This window comes from Nannospalax galili, unplaced genomic scaffold (assembly GCF_000622305.1).
Source record: "Nannospalax galili isolate Female #2095 unplaced genomic scaffold, S.galili_v1.0 scaffold768, whole genome shotgun sequence".
NCBI classification, from domain to species: Eukaryota; Metazoa; Chordata; class Mammalia; order Rodentia; family Spalacidae; genus Nannospalax; species Nannospalax galili.
The window spans coordinates 4526550-4547999 of NW_008360317.1; the positions used below are offsets into that span (position 1 = coordinate 4526550).

Consider the following 21450-nt stretch of genomic DNA (forward strand, 5'->3'; position numbering starts at 1 on the left):
ACTCATGTAAGAAATTTTCAAAAATCAAAAGTTAAAAATTAAAAAAAAAAGTTGGTGAGATTTCTTTCCTGATATTTAGTGTACTGAGTGGGGTGAGACATAGGTCACTGGTTGAGATGAAGATGGGAATATGTTGTTGAGGACTTGAGGAGAGAGGCAAAAAAAGAAAATACAGACCTAGTCCAAGGACGAGTGGACACACTGAATGTAAAACAAGTTTCTCAAGGGGCTGTGTACTGTCCTCCAGTCAGACTCAGGCTCAGGCCTTCATGTTCTCTGGTATCCCCCCCTACTCAGTTTCTGACTGCTGGGAGACCTTGTGGGCCCAGCAATTTTGCTACAATTTTGCTCTATGGTAGAGGTCTGCAGCACCTGAAGGACATCCCACAGTGAGGCTCAGGCAGATGACCAGGCCTGAGCATGGTGGGGGTGATGACCATGTAGCTTAAGGGGTGCAGCAGAGGGGCTTCTGAGGTCTTGCCTTCCCTTCTAGTCCTACTTGTCTATTTGTCAGTGTGGTAGACATGGTGTCGGAGAGGAGATGAGGGAAGACAGCATGAAGCAAGGAGAAGATGCCTTAAGATCACCTCACTCAGAACAAGAAAAACTGAGCAAATGCTCTGGTCCCCGAGTGGAGAATGACTCCCTCGGCCCTCAGACTCCAGGGGCCTCCACTCCCTTGCTTCTGCTCTTCCAGCCAGGAACAAATGCTGCCTTCCAGGGAGCTCTAGATTCACAGCCTCCCCTTCTCCTCTCTTGTTCCCCTTGTTTCAGTCTTTACTAACTGTCCTCAGCACTGCCCAGCTGGACAATCAGCACAAGGACCACTGTTTATCAAGTATTTACTACCTGTAGTCAACAGTTAAAGAGTTTATATGCTGTTTGTTAAAAGAAACCGTTCATTTTACAGGTGAGAAACCCAAGACATCTCTCCATTGATCTCTCTGGTCCCCAATATTCAGCCCCCCCCATTTCTTCCCCAGAGTACATTTCCTTAAGCATCTATTTAAAATGTACATGCTGTTTAGGATCCAGGACAAAGCACCCAGCAGGAATGAGATGGCCCTTCTTTAGCAAATTGTGCCTGGTGTACTCACTTCTCTCCTTCTAACGGGTCCTTCAGTCCATTAACAATGTCTCCTCCAAAGACTCCAAGGCCTCCTCTGCCCCTGTTCCTCAGGTTCTATATAGCCTGGAATGTCCCCTTGTTGCTGCCCTCCCTTGTCCTCTAGCTCAAAGCTGCTGCCCAGGGAAGGCTTTGCTGTTAGCCCCATCCCTCCTGTGATCTGAAGGAGTTAGCCCCCTCTCTGAGCCCTTGATCCTCACCTGTAAGGGGTGGGGGTGTAAGCATCCCCCTCAAAGGTGCAAACATTATGTGAACCTGTGGTTTATTTTATCTTTTAATTTTATGTGTATTAGTTTTTTGCCTGTATGTATGTAAGTGTGCCTGTGTGTGCAATGCCCACAGAGGCCAGAAGAGGGCATTGGATCCCTGGGAACTGGAGATAAGAAAGGTTGTGAGCCTCCATGTCGGTGCTTGGAACTGAACTCAGGTCCTATCTAAGAGCATTCAGTGTTCTTTAACACTGAGCTACATCTCCAGCCCTGGAGCTGTTTTTTTTTTTATTTTTAAAAAAATCTACATTTTAGAGCTCATTTCTTGGAATCAGGATTCAAGATACACACACCCTTTTTCTGTAGAACAGAACAGTATGCTCTGTAATGAAAGCATGAAACTAGTCTGTTTGTTCTTTTTGATGCACTGTCATAACAGAAAGCTCTAAAGTTTAAATTTTGTTGTTGTTGTTGGTGGTGTTCAAGAAATCCTAGGAGTGTGTTGATGTCATGTTCCCTAGTTTAAAAAACTTTTTCTTTCTTGTTGTTCAATGTACAAAGAGGGAAATATATTGCCCTGGGTAACCAGACAAATTAGGAGTGAGCCACGCTGGGAAAAAACTGTTTATTTCTAAATGCATTGATTCATTTTGTCAAAAGTAGCTGCCGAATGTCTTCTATGTTGTAAAGACTCTACGAGCAGGCATTTGTCAATAAGAATATTTCTGGGTCAGGGCTTATTGTGTGCTTGAGGCTCTGGGTTCAATCCTAGCAAAACAAAAATTCTCTCTCTTTCCATTTTATTTTGTATCTAGAAGTTTTCAGGCTGAGGCATACCTCCAAGTGTGTCTGCAATGGTATGAAAGCAACAAAATAGAAGTTGTATTATATTTGAAATCATATATTAGAGGTAATGATAGAGTGGGACCCGCACATGGTAATTAGTTTACAATGCGCTCCCACAAATGCACTCAGACACCGTGATTAATGCTCCCGGAAGCATTCAGCCCCTGTAACTAGCTACCATTGCACTTACCAGAACTCCGTTCTCCCAGGATATTATGATAAATACCATGTTGGTTCTATGGTTGCTTTAAGTGATTAGGCCTGGGTGTGAGAGGGTGGTAAGATGAAATGGAGATAAAGCCCAAAGTGTGTGTTCTGTGCTTAGCTAGAAAAAAAGTGAAGAATATGCCAGCCAGCCTTAAGAGTGGTCTCAGAGTGAGATAGGGAGATAAGCCCAGCTCCCCACTCCCTGCTCAGTATGTGGGGTTATAATAGGTTATAAAGTTCTGTTTTCTTTTGGGTATGCCAGGAAGCTAGACATACTTCAGAGGGGCATGGAAGCACCCTGAACCTCGCTGCTAATCTCCTGGGACAACCCTCACTTTTGATAGGATGGGGCCACAGATGAGGGGACCTCAGACAATGACATGATCAATAAAGAGTCCCATTGGCTGATGAATCTGGCTCCACCCCAGATGAGCTCCTCAGCAGGAGAGAGGGGATGTGGTTCAGCCCAAGGCAGAAAATACTCACAGTTGTGGACTGGATGCCTGCCCTCCCCATGAAGTCCCGACCCCCACTGTGATGGTATTGAAGCTATGCCTTCAGGACAGATGAGACCATGAGGGTGAGGACTTCCTGAAAGGATTGGTGTTCTTAGGAGACTCCAGAGTGTTCTCACTGTGCACAAACACATCAAAAAAAGACCACCTGAGCACACAGTGAGAACATGACAGCCATTTGCAGACCAGGAAGACACAGGTCACCAGAAACAGTCAGTGGCCACCTTGAACTTTGGCTTCCAGCCTGGAGGTCTATGAGAAAATAAACTTCTGTGGTTTAAACAACTCAATCTGAGGTATCTTGTTATGGCAGCCTGTGTGGACTGAGACGTCTCCAAACTGTCCTTTCCTTGAGGCTGTGTCCTCTGTGTTCAACCTCTGAACCTCTAGTCCACAGCAAAGAGCACATACAGAAGGAGTGAGGGCAGAAGAGGCAAATTAGTTCTTTTTCTCACCACTGTCACCAAAAACCTGACAAGAAGCAGCTTAAAGGAGGAAGGGCTTATTTTGACTCATGAGTTGAAGGCACAGTCCACCATGCTGGGGAAAGTCTGGTGGTAGAAGTAGCTCTTGGATGTGACTCTGTATGTCCTCAGATCTTGACAGAACAGGAAGCAGATACATGGTGTCAGCTGGCTTTCTTTATTTCCCCCTTTTCATATAATCTTGGCCTTCGATTCATGGGATGGTGTTGCTCATATCCTGGGTAAGTCTTCCTTCCTCCATAAAACCTCTCTGGAGAGGCCCTCACAGACAGGCTCTACGTCTCCTAGGTGATTCCAAATTCCACCGAATTGCCAGTGAAGACAAACCACCACAGGCAAGGTTTTCTTGGAACCTTGAGATCATAGTTGCCCTAGAACTTATTAATCAGAAGTTTTCTCCACCCAGCCCTGTCTCCCTGTCAGGAGATCATGCAAATACAACTACAGTGGCAAACAGCTTTTGGAAGCCCTTTCTGTGTGCCACACAACTACTACTGGGCAAGTAATACTGCAAGAAATCCTCTCAACAATCCAATAAGGTGCATTCTGTTTCTATTATGCCAATTTCACAGACAAGGAAGCTGAGACACAAACAGTTTAGACAATCTCTCAGGCCACGATTCCACCTGAGAAAGGACTTCAGAGTGTAAGATTCTGATCACACATTTATTAAAAATATACTGACTTGTTATTATAGGCCACACACTGACTAGGTGTAGAATGGGGACAAAACAGATGCTTCTGTCCTTCTGACTTGTGGGTGGACAGCTAACTATAAATTTACCACCCACAGTCACAGGTAATGCAGACAAGCAATGGAGACCTTGGGAGAGTAGATAGGGAGCATTGGGAAGGACCACTAAAGATGAGATTCAAATTGGATCTGATCAGAAAGAGTGCTGTGGTATTCCATGCAGAGGAAATCCGGGAGCAAAGGTCCTGTGACAGGAAAGAACTGAGTGGGTCTGAAGAGCAGGTCAGGGAGAGACTAGGCCTGAAGTAGTCTCAGTGGCTTTGGGGGCAAGCCTGGACTGATGCTTTCAGAAGCCTCTAAGGACAGTGTTTCTGTCCTCACAGCATGTGTGAGTTGGAAGAGGACAGAGTTCCCTGTGGGAAGTGCATACTGCTAGGTATTTTGTTAAGAGCTTTCTTTATTGATGAATGAGTTTGATCAGCCCTGTGTGGCAAGTCACCTTATCTCTGCTTTCTAGATGAGACACCTGAGGCTATGGATGAAGATGTCTCTTGTCTAACTCTCCAGAGGTGTGACCCAGGGCCTCCTATCCCTGCCAGCTTCCACAGAGCCCTGGGAGCACTGCATGCTGCTGTGGGCTGACTTCTCATCTGGAGGTGGCCAAGGGACAGAGATCATCTCAGTGGGATAAACTACATCCTCATGAGATTTATTTTTCCTTACCCAGATGGTTTTCCCTGAAAGTGGTGACAGCACACTGTGTCATTTCAGGAAGCTTCAAGTGTGAGGTTAAAAAAAAAAAAAAAAAAAAAAGCAGTCAATGCCTACCATTCAACTATGCATCCCCTGCAGGTTGGGATCCTTGGTGCACGATGCAGAGAGAGCCTGAAGCGCTCCCTCTGGCCTCGTTGCAGACTACAGGTGGAAAAGAAAGTGTGCCTAGTGGGCAGAGGACAGGGCTCTCTGGGCAGAGCTGTGAGTGCAAGGCTCCTTCGCCCTTGCAGTTGGCTGGCACACAGGAGGGTGGCAGGGCAGGAAGGACACTGGGGTCCAGATAGTCTGTCCTATGCTTCTTTTCTATGAGAACTTGACAATTTTGCTTTTTCAGTAATTTTCTTCTAAATACATCTACTTTTCTTAATGTGAAAAATGATTAGGAGAAGAGAGATGAATTGATGATCTATCTTTCTGAAATTGTTTAGTAAAGAGACTTCTGTCTTATAATAAGATAAAGAAGGTTGGGGGGTAAAATGACACCCTCTCCTCCAGAGGGATGGAAAGAGCTTGGTCATTTGGCCAAAGTTTCTTGAATACTTACTACATGCCATTTGGTGTATAGGAGCCAGACAGTGGGTAGGCAGCAAAGACTAAGGACCTGCACACCAGTGGTTGGGTGGAAGACCAGCACAGCCAAAGGCTGGAGAAGCTTCTGAGGGTGCTTTGGGTCTGAAGGAGATTTAGGAGCATTTTCAGAGAGATAACACATGAGCCGAGATGAATAGTAGGAATTCAATAGGAGCCACCTGCTTGGCAAGCCTGAATGATGCCTTGGGAACCAGGTCTTATTTATGAATGTTATGTTCATATGCAACAATGTGAGCCTGCAGTGGGTACTCAACAACACTGTGGGAAGGATGAGTGGAGGAAGGAACAGCACCAGGAGCAATTCTGAGGTGGCTGTGCGTAGCAGGCATTGCAGGATTACTGTTCTTCAGGTTAATGTTTCCGTGGTGGCTTGAAGGTGCTTAGGGATTGGAGGCTGGGGAGGCAGAGGAGGCTTGGATGCCACCTGCTGTGGCCTGAAAAGGGTTTTTCTCCACCCAAACTCATGCTGAGGCGCAGGTCCCAGTCCTGCAGTTTTGGGAGGTGGGGACTAGTGAGAGATGTTTGGGTTCTGGGGACCAAGTCTTTATGAATGATTTAGTGCTCTTTCTCCCATGAGACTGGTTTAGTTACCCCAAGAATGTTGGGGTAACTTGTTACAAAGCAAGCCCATTCCTTGAGTTTTATTGCTTTTGCACCCAAGGGATCCTCTTCTTCCTACCACGAGTTAGAGCAGCAGGAACTCTTCACCAGAAGCCAGAAGCAGAGCAGATGCAGGCACCACACAGTCAGACTTGCCAGCCTCAAACCCACACCCTCAGGTTCCTATCTTTATAAATCACTCATTCTCAGGCCATTCCTATTACTGCAACAGGAAACTAAGATACCTTCCAAAAGCTGTGAGTATTGTTGGACAGGGAGTTGGCAGCTATTAAGTGGCTGAATGATGTGATCAGAGTTGAGTTTGATGAAAATTAATCTAGCCACATCCAAAACATCACTGATAACAGCATGATTCCAAAACCAGTTTGAGCTCTCCAGCAGCCCTCTCTTTGCTTGCTACAGGAAGGTCCCTGTGCTGTGAGCAGGACTGGGCTGTGTGATGAGGTGACGACAGGCTGCGTGAAGCCCTAGCATGTGCATATTAAGTAGCCTCCCAAGTGGGTAGTCCTATAGTCCTAGTGTCTGGTGAACCACCCAGAGCCAAGCCTTTCTGGCATGGCCCTTCTTACCAGTAGTCCAGTTTCAGAGGGACAGCTTCCAACCCAGCAATCTGACAGTAAGGCTCCAAGTTGGAGAGCTCATACAGCTGCAGTTCCCGGCTTCTGTTCAAGTCAAGCACAAGTTGGAGGCAACTGTGAGCTCCCCAATCTATTTCTGTTGAGTATTTTATTTTATTTTGATTTTATGTGTATGAGTGTTATGCCTGCATGTGTGTAAGCGCACCCGTGTCATGCAATACCCAAGGAGGTCAGAAGAGGTCGTTGGATCCCCTGGAACTGGAGTTAAGGACGGTTGTTAGCCACCATGTGGATGCTCAGATTCAAACCCCCGTCTTCTGCAAGAACAGCCCGTGCTCTTAACCACTGAGTCATCTCTCCAACCCTTCTGTTGAAGTATTTTAAGTTCCACAGATCGAATGTGGAGGCACCTGACCTGAGAAAATCCCGCCCTAGAGAGCACACCCTCTGCCTGAGCCTGGGTTCCCTCTCAGCTCCATACTTTGGGAACAAATCTTCAGCCAAATGCCAAGCCTGGCCACGCAGCTGAGTGATACCTTTTTCAGCTGCCTGGGCTCTGGAGCCCAGCTATGGGGGATCTCAGAGCCCAGCTCACCACTCAGTTCTCTCCTCTGTAAAATGAGATCATAACAATCCCTGTGTTAGAAGCATTACAGAGAGATCATTGAAATGATGCATGAGAGAGTGATTGGTCCAATGTCTGAGAATTGCTAACTGCTCAGAATGAGAGGCGCTGGTGGAGAGAATATGAAGATGCCAGACCTGAAGGGCAGCGGTGAAGGCCTCTTCCTCTAACTAAAGGGCTACCCTGGTACTTCCCTTGTTTCCCCTCTTCCTAACCTGCACCTTAACTTCATCCTTCCTGTGTCGGGTCCCCCCTGCAGCTGCTGAGAAGGAATAACTTTGTGAGGGTGACAGAACAACCAAGCGGCTCAAGCACGCCCGGCCACTCCCTGTTCCAGGCCCTTAGCCTGGGCCTCCTTGGACTGAATGTCTCTTTTCCCTACTTTCTTAGTAATAGTGGTTGCAGTTCAAACGGGGTGGAATGTACTGTGCTGCCTCTTCCCCTTGACCAGCTCAGAGTCTAAGGAGTTACTATGCCAATCTCTGAATTTGTGTATGGTGACCCACTTGATAAGGACTTTAGGCATCCTTTTCAAAAGTCCAACTGGGGGAGGCCACTGTATCAAGTGAAATAAGCCAGGGAAAGACTGGCTCTAGTGTTCTGACTGGTGGACACCACACTCAGTGACCTCACAGAACTGAGTGGAGTAGTGGCCACTGGAGACCTGGAAGGGCAATGCTAGAGGGGAGGAGAAGGTGTGAGGATGGAAAGAATTTAAATAAGGAGCATCAAAACACAAAGAGAATTTTCATTTTCTATAGCACAATAGAGTAGTTCTTGTTTAAACCAATCTATACCTTTCGTTTGTTCAATAACTAGAAATTCCCAACACATAAAAGCAATTAACATTCGACTGCTGATTAATCAAGGTAAATGATTACCTTGATTTGATCATTACATGTAGTGTTATATATCAAATTAGCATAATGTAACCCGTAAAGATGTACAAATATTCAAGTCACAAAAAGTAAATATAATAAAAATAAAAAAAATCAAACTGAGCCAAATTTATAAATTCTCATTTTTGTTTAGTAGCTAGCATAGTCAATATTACATTGATTATATTTATATTGACATTTTAATGAATATATTCTTTTTTCAATTTTTGAGAACTTGCAGTGTTTTTATCTCTCTGTTCCCCACTCTTAATTTCTTGCCTTCTTGATTATTAATATTATATATGCTGCATATATTTATAAATGCACACATACCGAGTCCATTTGCTGGTGCTCGTGTGTACCTATATTTAGGACTGCCCTCTTGGAATTAGATAACCTCTCAGGGAACTAGTCACTGGAGGAAACTGATTCCCCCTCCCTCAGCATCCATTGATTGCCTGTAGCTCTTCATCTTGAGGTGGAACCCCATGACATTTCCCCACCCACCTTGGCATGTCAACAAGTTTTGTCATTTTGAAGATCTTGTTAGACTACCATACTCTGGAGATATCATTTGGTGCAACTTTCCTATCACACTTAGAATGCATTAACTAGCATTTTATAAAAAATTAATAAATATATAAATCAGTAAAAGCATGAAAAATTATATCTAAACAAATAACTGGGATAGTCTGATGCTGGATTAACTGTTAAATCATGGAGATTTCTAAATTACTTTAAGACCTAGAGATCTGGAGACTTCTGGAAGGGACTAGGTAGAGAGGGCTTTCCAGGCATGAGGGGTATGTATGATAGGCTGGATGGTGGGAACCCTCCAAACCTGCTCTTTCTGTAGCCACACCCCAAAGCCCGGAGCTTAAATTGCCTAATAGTTCAGTCTCTACTGTCCCTCTGGGACCTAAGTTTGTGCTCCCACAGAATTGGAACCTTCAGGACCTCGCTCCCCAGCCTAAGCAACCAGTGTCAACAGTAAATACAGCAGTGTTTTTACTGTGGATTTTAGCCTTTGAACTACTATAGTGTAGTGAAGACTCAATTTAAATGAATATGAAAACAAGACTACTATTCAATCTAAAATAAAGTGTGCTTAAAAACTACTCAGACTAATGTTTTTCTTACATGGTCCTTTCTTGGCTCCAGCAGTATGTTTTAAAAGAGGGCATCCTGTGTTTGAGACAATGAGAGCATGACTGCAGAAAGCCACATGTAACTCTGGGCAGTACCTTTGACTGATACGTGAGTTCTAATATTTCTTAAGTCTCTAACTTTAGCTTCATACTTCGAATGTACCTGTTTGTGTGAGCTCACGCATGGAAACCCAGCCCGTCCTACCACTACTGCTCAGTTTTCGTTGATGAACTTCGACACTTACCCAGTCCCAATGATTAATTTGTTGTATTGTGGCATGCAGACCATATCTGTCACCCATCTGGACTTCCGACTGATGGACTTGCCCTACAAGGTTGAAGGGTAGAAATGAACAAAGGTATATGCCTTGTTAATGAGAAAAAATTGTCAGTGATCTTTAGTCATTCTTTTTTCCCTCCTGGTACTGGAAACTGAAGTTAGAGCCTTGCACTTTCTAGGCAAGCACTTTATCCTTGAGTTAAATTCCCAGTCCCAACTAGCCATTCCTTTCTATAAAATGTACACTTAACATTTATAGTTTTCTTTAACTGATTTTCTCCTTCAAGGAGAAAGAACTAGTTATGTAGATTTGAAGCACTCATTCGGTGCCCTCCCCTGGGAGGGGCTATTTAGCAGCCTGAGCCTTTAGCTGCAAAATTCTGGTGTCAGATCTAGGTTTCCTGGGGACACAGACCAGGTTCTATGTCCCCGGCACTCAGTACAAAACCTGAATCATCACCAGGGCCCCAAATATTTGTTGAATGAGATTTTTTTAAAAAACGACTTTCAAGATGGAATGTTTCCTGAAATGGGCCAGGCATTCTTACTCCTAAGTGTGCTTCCCAAATGTTTGCTGCCTTCTGAATTTCTGATCTGTGATTCTGTAGCTTCTCTGAACTGAGGCCCTAGTGTAACTGTCTAACTGATCTAACCACAAATGGGTGAAAAAGGAAAATTCCATTCCCTTTGTCATTCATTAAGACATGATAAATTACATGACAGGAGCATGTGTAATTCATCTCCCCATTTGATGTTAGAGGCAAAATGAAGCGGCATCTTGTTCTGCATGTAGAGCTCATATTTTATTTGCATTCTATAGACTCGCAAAATCTAACATGAATATATTATATTCAAGGGCACAATTTATGTAATCATGCCACTTAAAGGAGCAGTTTAAAATAGCAAATAAAATCAAACTGTAGCACTCAGCATCCTTATCAAATGAAAATCACATACAAAAATCTGTTTTTTTCTTTTCAGCTTCAGCTGCAGGGACCAGAAATAAATAGCTCCATCTTCTCGAATGGTGATTAAGGTGTCATCAGGCACAGAGAGAATTCGCAGCACGGGTCCCCCGTGTGACAGCCTTTGCTGTATGGCGGGCAGCAGGAAGGAAATCTCTTTCTGCCGAGCTGCAGCCTTGGCCTGCTCCGAGTACTCCAGCTGCAGATAGGTGCAGAAGCTGTCCTGGAGAGCAAAGGACAAGTTGCTGAGATTCACTGTCTTTCTGGCTTTCAAAAATTCCCTTTCTCATCAGGGAATGGATAATTCCTTCCTTGGACATGACAAAATTGTTAGGTCATGTTGCCAGCGTGGGGGTTTGCCTTCAGCTGGGCCTGGAGGTCTGTCACCCAGCTGTCTGGCTCCTTTCCCATGCCCTCCCTCTTTCTCTGAGAGTGGTGGTGGGGGCATAGCAGCAATAGTGGTGGCTGTTATTGGTCATGTGCCATGCCCTACCACAGTTGTGGAATTGTGGACCTTCACCACAATTCCTCACTGCAGCCCTTGGAATACAATTCACCCCATTTTACAAATTGAAATGCCCAAGTTCAGTGACTTGCTAAAAGGAAACGACTCAGAAGTAGCTGGTCAGTGACTTGGGACCCTACCTATCTGACTCCATAGTTCACGGAGAGTTTCTGTTAGGATGATAGCAGGATACCTACAGAAACTTTGTGGCTAAAGAGACGGGAGGGGATCCTTAAACCTGAGATATGGGGTTAAGTATCTTTGAACTTAGGGAATTTTTATTTCCTCTCCATTTCTCCCAAATCCCTACTTTGCTAGAAATTTCCTTTGTGTGCGCTGGAATGTCGAATGCTCCTTTTCAAACCAGATGACAATTGAAAGCACTTATATATGATTTGGTTAGGAAATTGGCCAAAGGTGTGAATAGAGGTGGCTTATTGCTCAATTTGTCATTTTTGAACTTAATTCATCCCTGAACAATGGGAGAACATTGATAGGCACAATGGACAGGAATGCTAAAAGCTGGTGTCTCGCCTCTTCATTATCACACAGCTAAAACGCATAATACTGATGATGATGGTAGTGGTGGTGGTGATGATGATGATGATACTTGGTTGAAAATTTATTCCAAAACAGTCCTGGCTCTAAACCCTTAGATCACATTTCCAGTTATCACAGGGGATTCCTCCCTCACTGGTTTTCTCTTTGGCATTATGTAAAGTGGTGAATGTGGCTTCCACTCTTGGTTTTAAGACATGCTTTGTGAAACTTGCCTCAGTAGCCCAGTTAAACTCTTTCATAGAAGAATTCGAAGTAGCAAGCAAACATGTCTTTTTAGTTCCAGGAGCCAAGGGTACTGGGGCACACAAGGTACTACAGAAAGACCCAGCCTCTGAATGAAATGTGTTACACCACAAAATTAGATTCATAAAATGTTGGGGCTAGAGAGATGGCTCAGCAGTTAAGAACACTGACTATTCTTGCAGAAGACCCGGGTTCGAATCCCAGCACCCACATGGCAGCTGGCAACTGTCCATAATTCCAGTTCCAGGGGATCCGACAGCTTCTTCTGTCCTCCATGGGCATTGCACGACATGGGTGTGCTCACCTACATTCAGGCAATGCACTCATACGCATAAAATAAAAATAATAAATAAAATATTTTTTAAAAACGTAACTTACCCATTGGATTCTCCCCATTGCCTCATAGTCTATTTTCATGAAAAGTTGTTCTATTTGTCCAATACTCTAGAAAAAAATAAATAAGTATTTATAGGCTTCACTGGATTCTTGGGGAAAGAGGTACAGAATGAGGGGACTTCTTCATTTTTTCTAATTTATTATTTTCATATTCAAACAAGTATAATGTTCAAGAATCTCTGGGACATTTGCTGTAAAACATAGGACTTCTGTCAGAGTTCAGCACACAACTTATCCCCAGTGAGTAACTTGGGCTACTGGAACTTTATTTTTGGAACTCAAGTCTAGGTTGTGGCAGAACATATGCATCATATGTTCTGTGGTCCCAGGAAGCTCCCTCTGAGACCCCCCAGGCCAACCTGCAAAGAACTGTATTTGGACAACTGAATCCTGGGAACAACCACATGAACTTGGAAGTAGATGGTTCCCGCGTGGAGCTTTCCAGTGAGACCCACCAACAATGACAGACATTCTGAGGACCCAGTTAGACCAGGCTTAGATTCTTGCAGAAACCTTGACAAGATAGAATGTGTATTGAGTTAAATTCATATGTTTTTGATATCTTATGATAGAGGAATACATTAACGAATACAGTGGTTCAAAAGCATAGAAACTGGGCTAATGGATACAATGTCTCTAAAACCCAACTTCAGCTAATAAAGTAAAACATTTCTAAGGTCAGAGCTTTACAACCTTGAAATGGGTTGCTTACAAAGCACTGAGTTATTGTATTCAGCATGATAGCTCGAGGCTTAAGAGATAACTATTGAAGGGGTTATATATTATGAGGTAGTCCACAAACTGTGCTGGTGGGACACTCAAAGGGATTATGTACTAAGAACTCTCTAATGTTTCAAATTCAAAAGTTCTATAAATTCATGAATGTATGTAGAAGGCAGCTTCAGCAGAGATGCTCAGATTATGTGTCTGTGTTGAGGAGTTAGATGCTGGCTCCCCTTTAAGACCCAGGGTTGTCTGTCTTTGAGGAGCAGTGACAGTAGAATGGAGAAAATGATGTGATACCTGGTCTCCAGGACACCAAGCTACCAGGGTAGTGCCCCTTGGCAAGTCTACACCCATGCCAGTGTAGGGTCATGAGAAAAAGGATGCTAGTCATAGAACCAAGCTCAGCACCAGTGCCTTCTGGGTCTTGCTCCAATGGAGATGAACCACATTTACAGATGTGGCCAACAATGCTAGACTTCAAATAATACCATGAACACATGTTTAATTAGTTTTTCAGAATGGATATCTAAATAAATCCAGTAATTTCAAGGTATGGTCTTATCAAAAGCCTGAGATCAGAGATAGAACAGAAAACAGAAATCTCAGGGTGACAGCCATCATAATGTTGGTTCAGGCTGTCTGTCCAGACCACCTGTGATGACCAAGCAGAGCCTGGAAGACTCTGAGTATACCTGGGGCTCTGAATAAGGTGGTAAAAGCAAGGGTCATGCAGTATTGTGAGCCATGTCATGAGGATGTGGGGCAATAGCCCCTGCCCTGGTCTTGCTGCCCTGTGGCTGTGGCCAGAGGGACCCAGCTGAGGGAGCTGGGTTCAGGCCAGAGCTGAGAAGCACATATGTCTATGGATGAATGGGTCTGATCACGTAGGCTGCAGAGGGCATTGACCTACTGCCTCTACATGTCAGTCAACTCACTGGGGAAACTCCGACAGATCACCAAGGGTATGCCAAGCACTAGAAGAGGTCACAGACAAGCAAAACCCCATGAGATGCAAAGAGAGCAATCTCATTGTCGGCCCCTGCCAGGGCTCAAGGAGGCACATCAAAGTATTTCAAAGAAATTGAGGACAACTTCTTTCTTTCCAGGGGAAACAGAGAGCTTGTACGATACCAGGCCAAACTGATACTTTTCAAGAATCCATCAGTGTCTGAAATTCTCACCTAGTCATTGCATACTTCCTGAATGTATCCTTCAGGGTCCCCTTTATGGCACTGAATTTTGACTAAGCATTTCATAAAAAAAGTAAAGGAGATATTTTCTGGGTTCCAGCCGGTCTAGAATATAAAACCCCAGAACCATGGAAAGGACCTGCTGTTTTTTCCTGTAGCCATTATTCCTTACTAAAAAGAACAGCCAGCTGCTGACTGGGTTGTGGTTTCCCATAGTGAAGACCATCATTGCCTCCTTTGCAGCTAGTCATGGTACACGATTAATTTCTCACAAAAATATTGAACGTAAGGAGCTGTAGAGATGGCTCAGCAGTTAAGAGTGCTTACTGCTCTTGCAGGGGACCTAAGTTTGTCTCCTGGCACCCACGTTTGGCAGCTCACAACTACCTGTAACTCTAGTTCCATAGGAATCTAATACCTTCTGGTCTCTACCAGCATCTGCATTCATGTGCCTATACCTCTACACACACACACACACACACACACACACACACACACACACACACAAAATTCAAAATAAAGTAAATCTTGTACTAAAGAAATGCTGAAAATTCAAGTGTCTTGGGTTGATTCTGGGAGTTGTCTTTAAAGAAAAGGCAGGACCCTTTCCTCGACACTTCCCCTTTCCTGCTGGCTGGATTGAGATTTGATGACTAGAGTCTTGAAGCAGCCTTTGTAGACTCAAATGGGGAATCCACACGTGAGGGAGGCAGGCAGCAGAGTGGGTGGAGTTTAATCCCCATTAGTCCCATGAAGCCATTTGATCCCTGACTTTCACACAAAGGAGAAAAACCCCCACTTAGTGGTGTCTGGGGCCTACCTGTCATTGCAATTAAACCTCATCAATGGATAGAATGAACTTCAATCTTACACTGGAGCTTGATTCTCCATCTATTCCTTAGCAGGGCAGCTTTGGGGGAGTTACTGTTGCTAAACCTCAGTGATGAAACTGGAAGGAGATGCCTTCTGAGCAAGACTGCTCTGCTACTCTGGGGACAGAACAAGGCTCCTCTGCCACTCTGGGGGCTGATAGAGTAAAACACACAGAGCCCCTAAGGCTGTGTGAGCAATCAGAAATCAATAACCGTTTGTTAAATAAGTGATGAGAGAGGGTTTAGGGCTCCTCTGATGCTCCAAATTTTGCTCAGTATAAATGGACACAAATAATGCAATGTCTGTCCTGAGTTCTCCCAGTGTGACTCAGTCATGTTTCCTTGGATACGGGCATTCATTGGGCTGGCTCTTGCCTTGGGGCTTTCTCAAATGCTATTCCCTCTGCCTGGAACTCCCTGTTTCCATCTTTCTGTTTATGGAGTGGTTCTCTTCAGTCCTCAGAACTTCCCACACAAAACTCAGCCTTCCCTAGCTTTCTGACTCTGGGTCTGACTAGATGTTCCCAGGGCACTGAGCTCAGTTCTATGGCAGCTACTCCCTAGAGACCACTTCCTGTCAGACTCATACCACAAATATATATTGAATGAATGGATGAATGAATGAATGAATGAATGAGAGAGTGAATATACAACTAGGTTGGCAAACGTTCTAAAGTATAGGAAATCAGATCATTTAATCAGATTGTTTGCATTTAAAAGATCTGGGATATTGCTAAACCTCCAATAACCTGTCCATTTAAAGCAGTACTGTTTAGCTTTACCAAATGAAGCACTCTGAGCTGTTTCCTATCTCCCTAGATTCTCATCCTGAATTATTCACATTTCCTCTTCCCAGGTGACAGTGTTAGGAGGTGGCGCCTTCGGAATGCCACTCTGTCATAAAGGTAGAGTGCTATGAGAGGGCTAGTGCCCTTACAAGTGAAACTCCAGAGACTGGTCATCCCTTCCATTGTGTGAGGGTTCAGAAGGGTGGTTCTGGCTTGACACAGGAAGTAAGTTGGGCCTGACTGGACAGCAGATCTGACAGTGCCTTAACATTGAACTTCCTGCCTTATGACCTGAGAGAAAAATTTCTGTTATTCATAAGCTGTCTAGTTGACAGTGTTTTATCATAGCAGCCTAAACAGACTACGGCAGCAAGGGAGATGTTTTATAAATAGATTTTATTTAGTGTCCTGTCCCACAGCAAGCAAAACTCTAAACACACCTATCCTTCTGCTATCACTATCAGATCCTGGGGCTTTGTTCTTAGAAGGGGTAGTTGATGGTGTCACTGGCCTATAATTTGACAGGGGTTGTTTTTGCTCAAGTTCCAGGGACAGGATCACAGAGTTCTAAGTTGAAATTTTTTCTATAATAACAAGACACAATTATGAAACTTAGAGATTAGACAGGTTGTCCCTTGATCATATGTAATTTATCTTAAGATTTAAATAAAATATTGTGTGAGTGTAGTGTATGTTTGTGTACATGTTAGTGTATATACATATTCATGTGTGAGCACATATGTGGGAGTCCATGTGCATGTGTGTCCATGCTTGTGGATGCTAAAGGTTGAGGTCAGATTTCTTCCTCAATTGCTACCCACCCCTGAACCCAAAGCTCACCAATTCATGCTGACCAGCTGGTGAGTAAGCTCCCTGGATCCCCTCCCCTCTTCCAGTGCTGGGTTACAGATGTGTGCCACTACACCTAGCTTTTTATGTGGGTGCTAGGGATCTAAACTCAGGTCCTCATGTTGTACAGAAGGCACTTTGCCAACTGAGGCTTGCCCCCAACCCCTAAAAATCTTACTCATTAAGATTTCATACTCAAAAAAAAAGAAAAAAGATTTCATACTTTAGTAAGTTGCCCATGCTTCAGTAAATAGCCTCCCACCCATGCTCATGCAAGTAATCCTAATTAAACTCAGCAGGTCACCAAAAAAACAAAACAACAACAACAAAAACCCCATGAAAGTAGGAGGGGGCTTGTTGGTAAGAAGAAAGGATTCAGAGGAGCTGGAGAGGGATAAGAAAAGGTAAATGGATGTGTGCCTGTGAAAATGACCAAAACAGCATTATGTACATGTATGAAGTTGCTACAGAATTTTTTAAAAAACATTTCATACTCTGAGATAACCAAAATGGCAGAGAATGATTAAGTCACTTGATTCTAGCCAACAGGAAGGAATTGAATAAAAATTAAATAGATGTGTGTGAAATAAAAACATACACACATAACTGGCAATTTAATCCCCTTTCCCTTTCAAAGAGAAGTCTCTAAAACCAAATTGTTCTAGACTAAGTAATTTAAAAACATTTCTCACGTATACTGTCCACTACGTCAGACAGGTCTTAGCAGAAATCACAGTTTAGAGAGGAGAGGGATCTTACAGAGAGATGATCAAATCTAACTGACTCATGTGGCTAAAGCATTAACGGTCTCAATGATAACATTTATAAGACCCACTTACTTTGCTCTGTGACCTCATGCTCTGCTTCACCATGCATTTGAAGGTTTCCATATCTAGCAGGTGTCTTCCTCTCCTTTCATATTCCTAGAAAGGAAAGAAAAAAGGCCAAGATAGTATTTATCTGGAAACATACAGCATTATATTTCACATAAGTTTAGGAGCAAAAGTCTAAGAATTGAATGTCTAATTAGACTCACCTAAACTCTATCAACTTTCTTACACTTCTTCTCCTTTTTGTATTTTTCTGATGCATTCACAATTTGTTTTTACTTCCATTAAGAAGTGACAATAAAAATTATTCTTCATTGCTATTTTATAGAAACTAAAAGAATTATACTTTGTACTGAAAACTCAACTATCAAGGAGAGAATCAATTACCTAGATGAATATGTAAACATTTATCTGGCCCATTCCTACCTGAAACAATGCATGTAAGTTTTGTAGCTCTTCCAGAGTCACTTGGTTTTCAATCTTACCAAAACAAAAAGAAAATAAATTAAAATCAACAATGTAAATAGTAATGTCTATAAAATGGAATTTTTGGACACCAATCATTTCTCTTCCCAAAATATTAATGACATAGTTGAACACCCACATTGATGCAACCCCATTGTTCTGAGTTCTCTATTAATTCAATTCATACCCCAAACCTGCATTCCTGCATCAGGTTGGGTGATCTGAGATGAAAGGAACAGGAGGTAGAGAAAGGCAGATGTGAGAGAGATTCAGGGTAGGTACTGACTTGGAAAAAAGGAGGGAAAACAATCAGAAGATGAACTGAAAGGAGAAAAGGAAGACTGAAAATATTTTGATTCCAAAGACTCTCTTCAGGGACAAGACCCTGGCCCAGGGTCCTGTGCATTACGGCATCCTCTGCCCTCACCAGTCTCTTCTGAATTGAACTAGGAGGGACCTGGGGAGAATGATCTGCTGCCTTTTCCTGGATAAACTGTGAGGCGCTATGCCTAGAGTCTCTTGATATTCTGGGTGAGACAGAAATGTTCTTTTGATCACCTGCCCTAAAACAGTCGGATCACCCTGGACATCTCCTCACCTTCAGTCTCAGCTTCTGTGTCGAGAGTTTGGCTTTTATCAGTGCAAACTTCTGCCTCGGAATGAATGGCTGTTATCATCGTGTAATTAAGCTAGGTTAAGCCACAGTGTGTCTGCATCAACTTCTGAGGCCTGTAGCTTACAAGGTGGTGGACTCTACCATAAAACTCATGCCGATCTCCAAATCTCTTAGGTGAGCTATCATCTTAATAAAATAGAAATACCTTTAAAATTCTATCCTGAATGATCCATGACATATTTTTCAATCTGTTTTCATGGAGGAGCATAGTTGGAAAACTCTCAAATGGAGAAATATTCAGCCTGGAGTCTACTGTGAAAATTCCTCTGCGGTCATCCAAAACCCGAACCCAGGAGCTAATTGTCACAAACTGACTGATGGAACAATATGGATAATATTTAAAACCACACAAAAGATGATTCCAGCAAACTGAGGGGCCATTTTGTAATCAGATAAAAGACATTTCTATTGAGCAAATTGAGAGTTCTCTTTTACCAAACTTTCTCCAGCAAACACAAAGGTTGGTATCAATTTCCCAGGCCCATAGATCACACAAATGAGAAAACATGTCAGAGCCAAGCTTCTACAAGAACACAAGAAGGCCTTTAGAGAACACATGTAACTTCTCCTACACCCCAGTTTATGAGTTGCAGGGAGTGAAACAATTTTTAAGGATTTGAAAATTAATTTCATTAAAATTAAAACCTGGTAGAAAATACATTCTATTATCTCAATTTTCATATACAATTTTTCTGAAATTTTACAATTCTAAATATAAAATATAAATGCTTAGCTGGGCATGGTGGTGCATGCCTTTGATCCCAGCACTGGAGAGGCAGAAACAGGCAGATCTCTGTGAGACTGAGGCCAGCCTGGTCTACATAGAGAGTTTCAGGCCAGTTGGAGCTACAGGGAGACCCTGTCTCAAAAATACCAAAACAAACAAACAAACAAAAGAAACATGAAAAAATATATAAATGCTTTACTACTCCATAAGTTACATAAGGCATACCTATTATAAAATTAACCACGTTAACTGTAGGTTTGCACAAAGCAATAAAAAATATACTACATAGCTGGGCACGTTGGTACATACCTATAATCTCAGCTACTCTTGAGACAGAGGCAGGAGGATCATTTGAACTCAAGAGTTCAAAAACATACTCAACAACAATTAGACCGTCTTAGAAAGAAAAACCTTTAGATCATACTGTATGCATATTATGCCTACCACGAACGTCCATCTTTACACTATCCCAAGAAATTTTTTCTCTGTTTTAATAGTCCCAGAAATTTTATATTATAAAAATTGCTTGCCCATTGACTACCGTACTATGTGGAGTGGGCCTTTCAGCTTTCTGAATCTCCATTCCTGAATAAAGAGCAATTAACAATAACAACAAAATATTACTCTGCCTCCCAGGAGAGAACTCCCCAATCCAGAAAGAGACTAACTCCTTTTTGCTCAATAAATTTCCTGGAAATATTGCTGAACGAGTGGAGTAAAAGCCTTCATTAATAACAGTAATGAAGGGCAAGAAATCTAAAGCCAGTGTGATTATATGATTTACAAAGGGCTCTATGGTCATTTTCATTTAAGCATATAACATGATCAAGAAATCACTTCCCGCTTCACAACTTCTCCCCAGAGCCAGATCCAGCAAGCACAGCCTACCTCAGGCCACCTCCAGTACCAAGCAGAACACACTCACAGCTTTTTGTTGCCCAATAGGGTGTGTGCTGTGCCCTCCTGATCTTTCTGCGCCACCTGACTACATAGGCACACGCTTCCCGCCTGCCCTCTCTTTCCACCATCCATGAAAATAAGGAAACTGAGTAAAAAGACTGCAGAAGTTTTGCCAGTCTCCAAGTCCAGAGTCGGTGACTAAATTTCTATTGCACCAGCAAACGGTTCTTAAATCTCTTGGACCTCATCAAATTTTCATATATCAGTGCAGAAAGCGAAAACCCAATGATCATTAGCCAACTTCTTTTGAAAAAGCAGCAATACAAATACATTTTGGAAAAACACTGCTACAAAACAGGGCCATTATTGTGCTTTCCCTTGAAAATATAAATCAGGCTTTCCCATAATTGCGTGTTTTTAAGGCAAATTTGGACTGCAAAGCAGAGAAAACATATGTCCCTTCTGGGTCCTCCTGTGCTTGGCAGGGCTCGAAAATTCAAAACTGCCATCGACAGCAAGTCACATTGTATCACTAAAAAGCTTGAATGACTTGTTTTCCTACAAACAAAAAAAACAGAGGGAAAAGTCTGAGTATTTTATAGCCAAACTATCATAGCTATATGTGACAATCATAAATAATTCATTCTGCCATTGTGGGTTCGATTTTTAAAGACACCACCTACTGCCAAGCAATGCATTTTGTTTCATTCAAATGCAGTTCCATAGAAAACTACCTGGATAATTCCCTAATAAGCTCTATTAGAGGGGATTCACGGAGCTGTGATTCTGTTTGTCCTTACACTGCAGTCTCCCCACAGCAAGCGGGTTTATGATTAGAGTGCTTTTCCCATAAGGGTTCATTTGCCTGCTGGTTGCTCATTTGCATTGCAAATCAGCTCTCCTATTGTTACAGCCCCACATCTCTTTGCTTCTCGCTAGAAGAGTCTCCTCTGTCAGGGTGGCTTACAGATAATTTTTCTTCTATGACAAGGGAATTGACTAATTAATCGAATAAAGTATCCCTTTGAAAATCTATTTCTTCATTTTATTGAGCATTCCTGCTCCATCCCTCTCTCTGACTCAGAACACATTCCCTTTTGAAAATTAAATATTACAGAAAGAAAGAAGCGAGGGAAGAAGGAAGGAAGGAAGGAAGGAAGGAAGGAAGGAAGGAAGGAAG

At 42.9% G+C, this 21450-nt stretch overlaps 1 protein-coding gene across 1 annotated transcript in view; it reads right to left on the reverse strand.

The window, feature by feature from the left end:
- Nucleotides 1-21450, reverse strand: part of LOC103727258 — a 52549-nt gene that overhangs the window by 13070 nt on the left and 18029 nt on the right. Inside the window, exons 3-8 of the mRNA XM_008825081.1 lie at nt 17929-17982; nt 17512-17595; nt 12230-12295; nt 10535-10765; nt 9543-9625; nt 6638-6730 (exon numbers count right to left, since the gene is read on the reverse strand). Coding sequence (XP_008823303.1) covers nt 6638-6730; nt 9543-9625; nt 10535-10765; nt 12230-12295; nt 17512-17595; nt 17929-17982 — 611 coding nt within the window. The remainder of the gene's footprint in view (nt 1-6637; nt 6731-9542; nt 9626-10534; nt 10766-12229; nt 12296-17511; nt 17596-17928; nt 17983-21450) is intronic.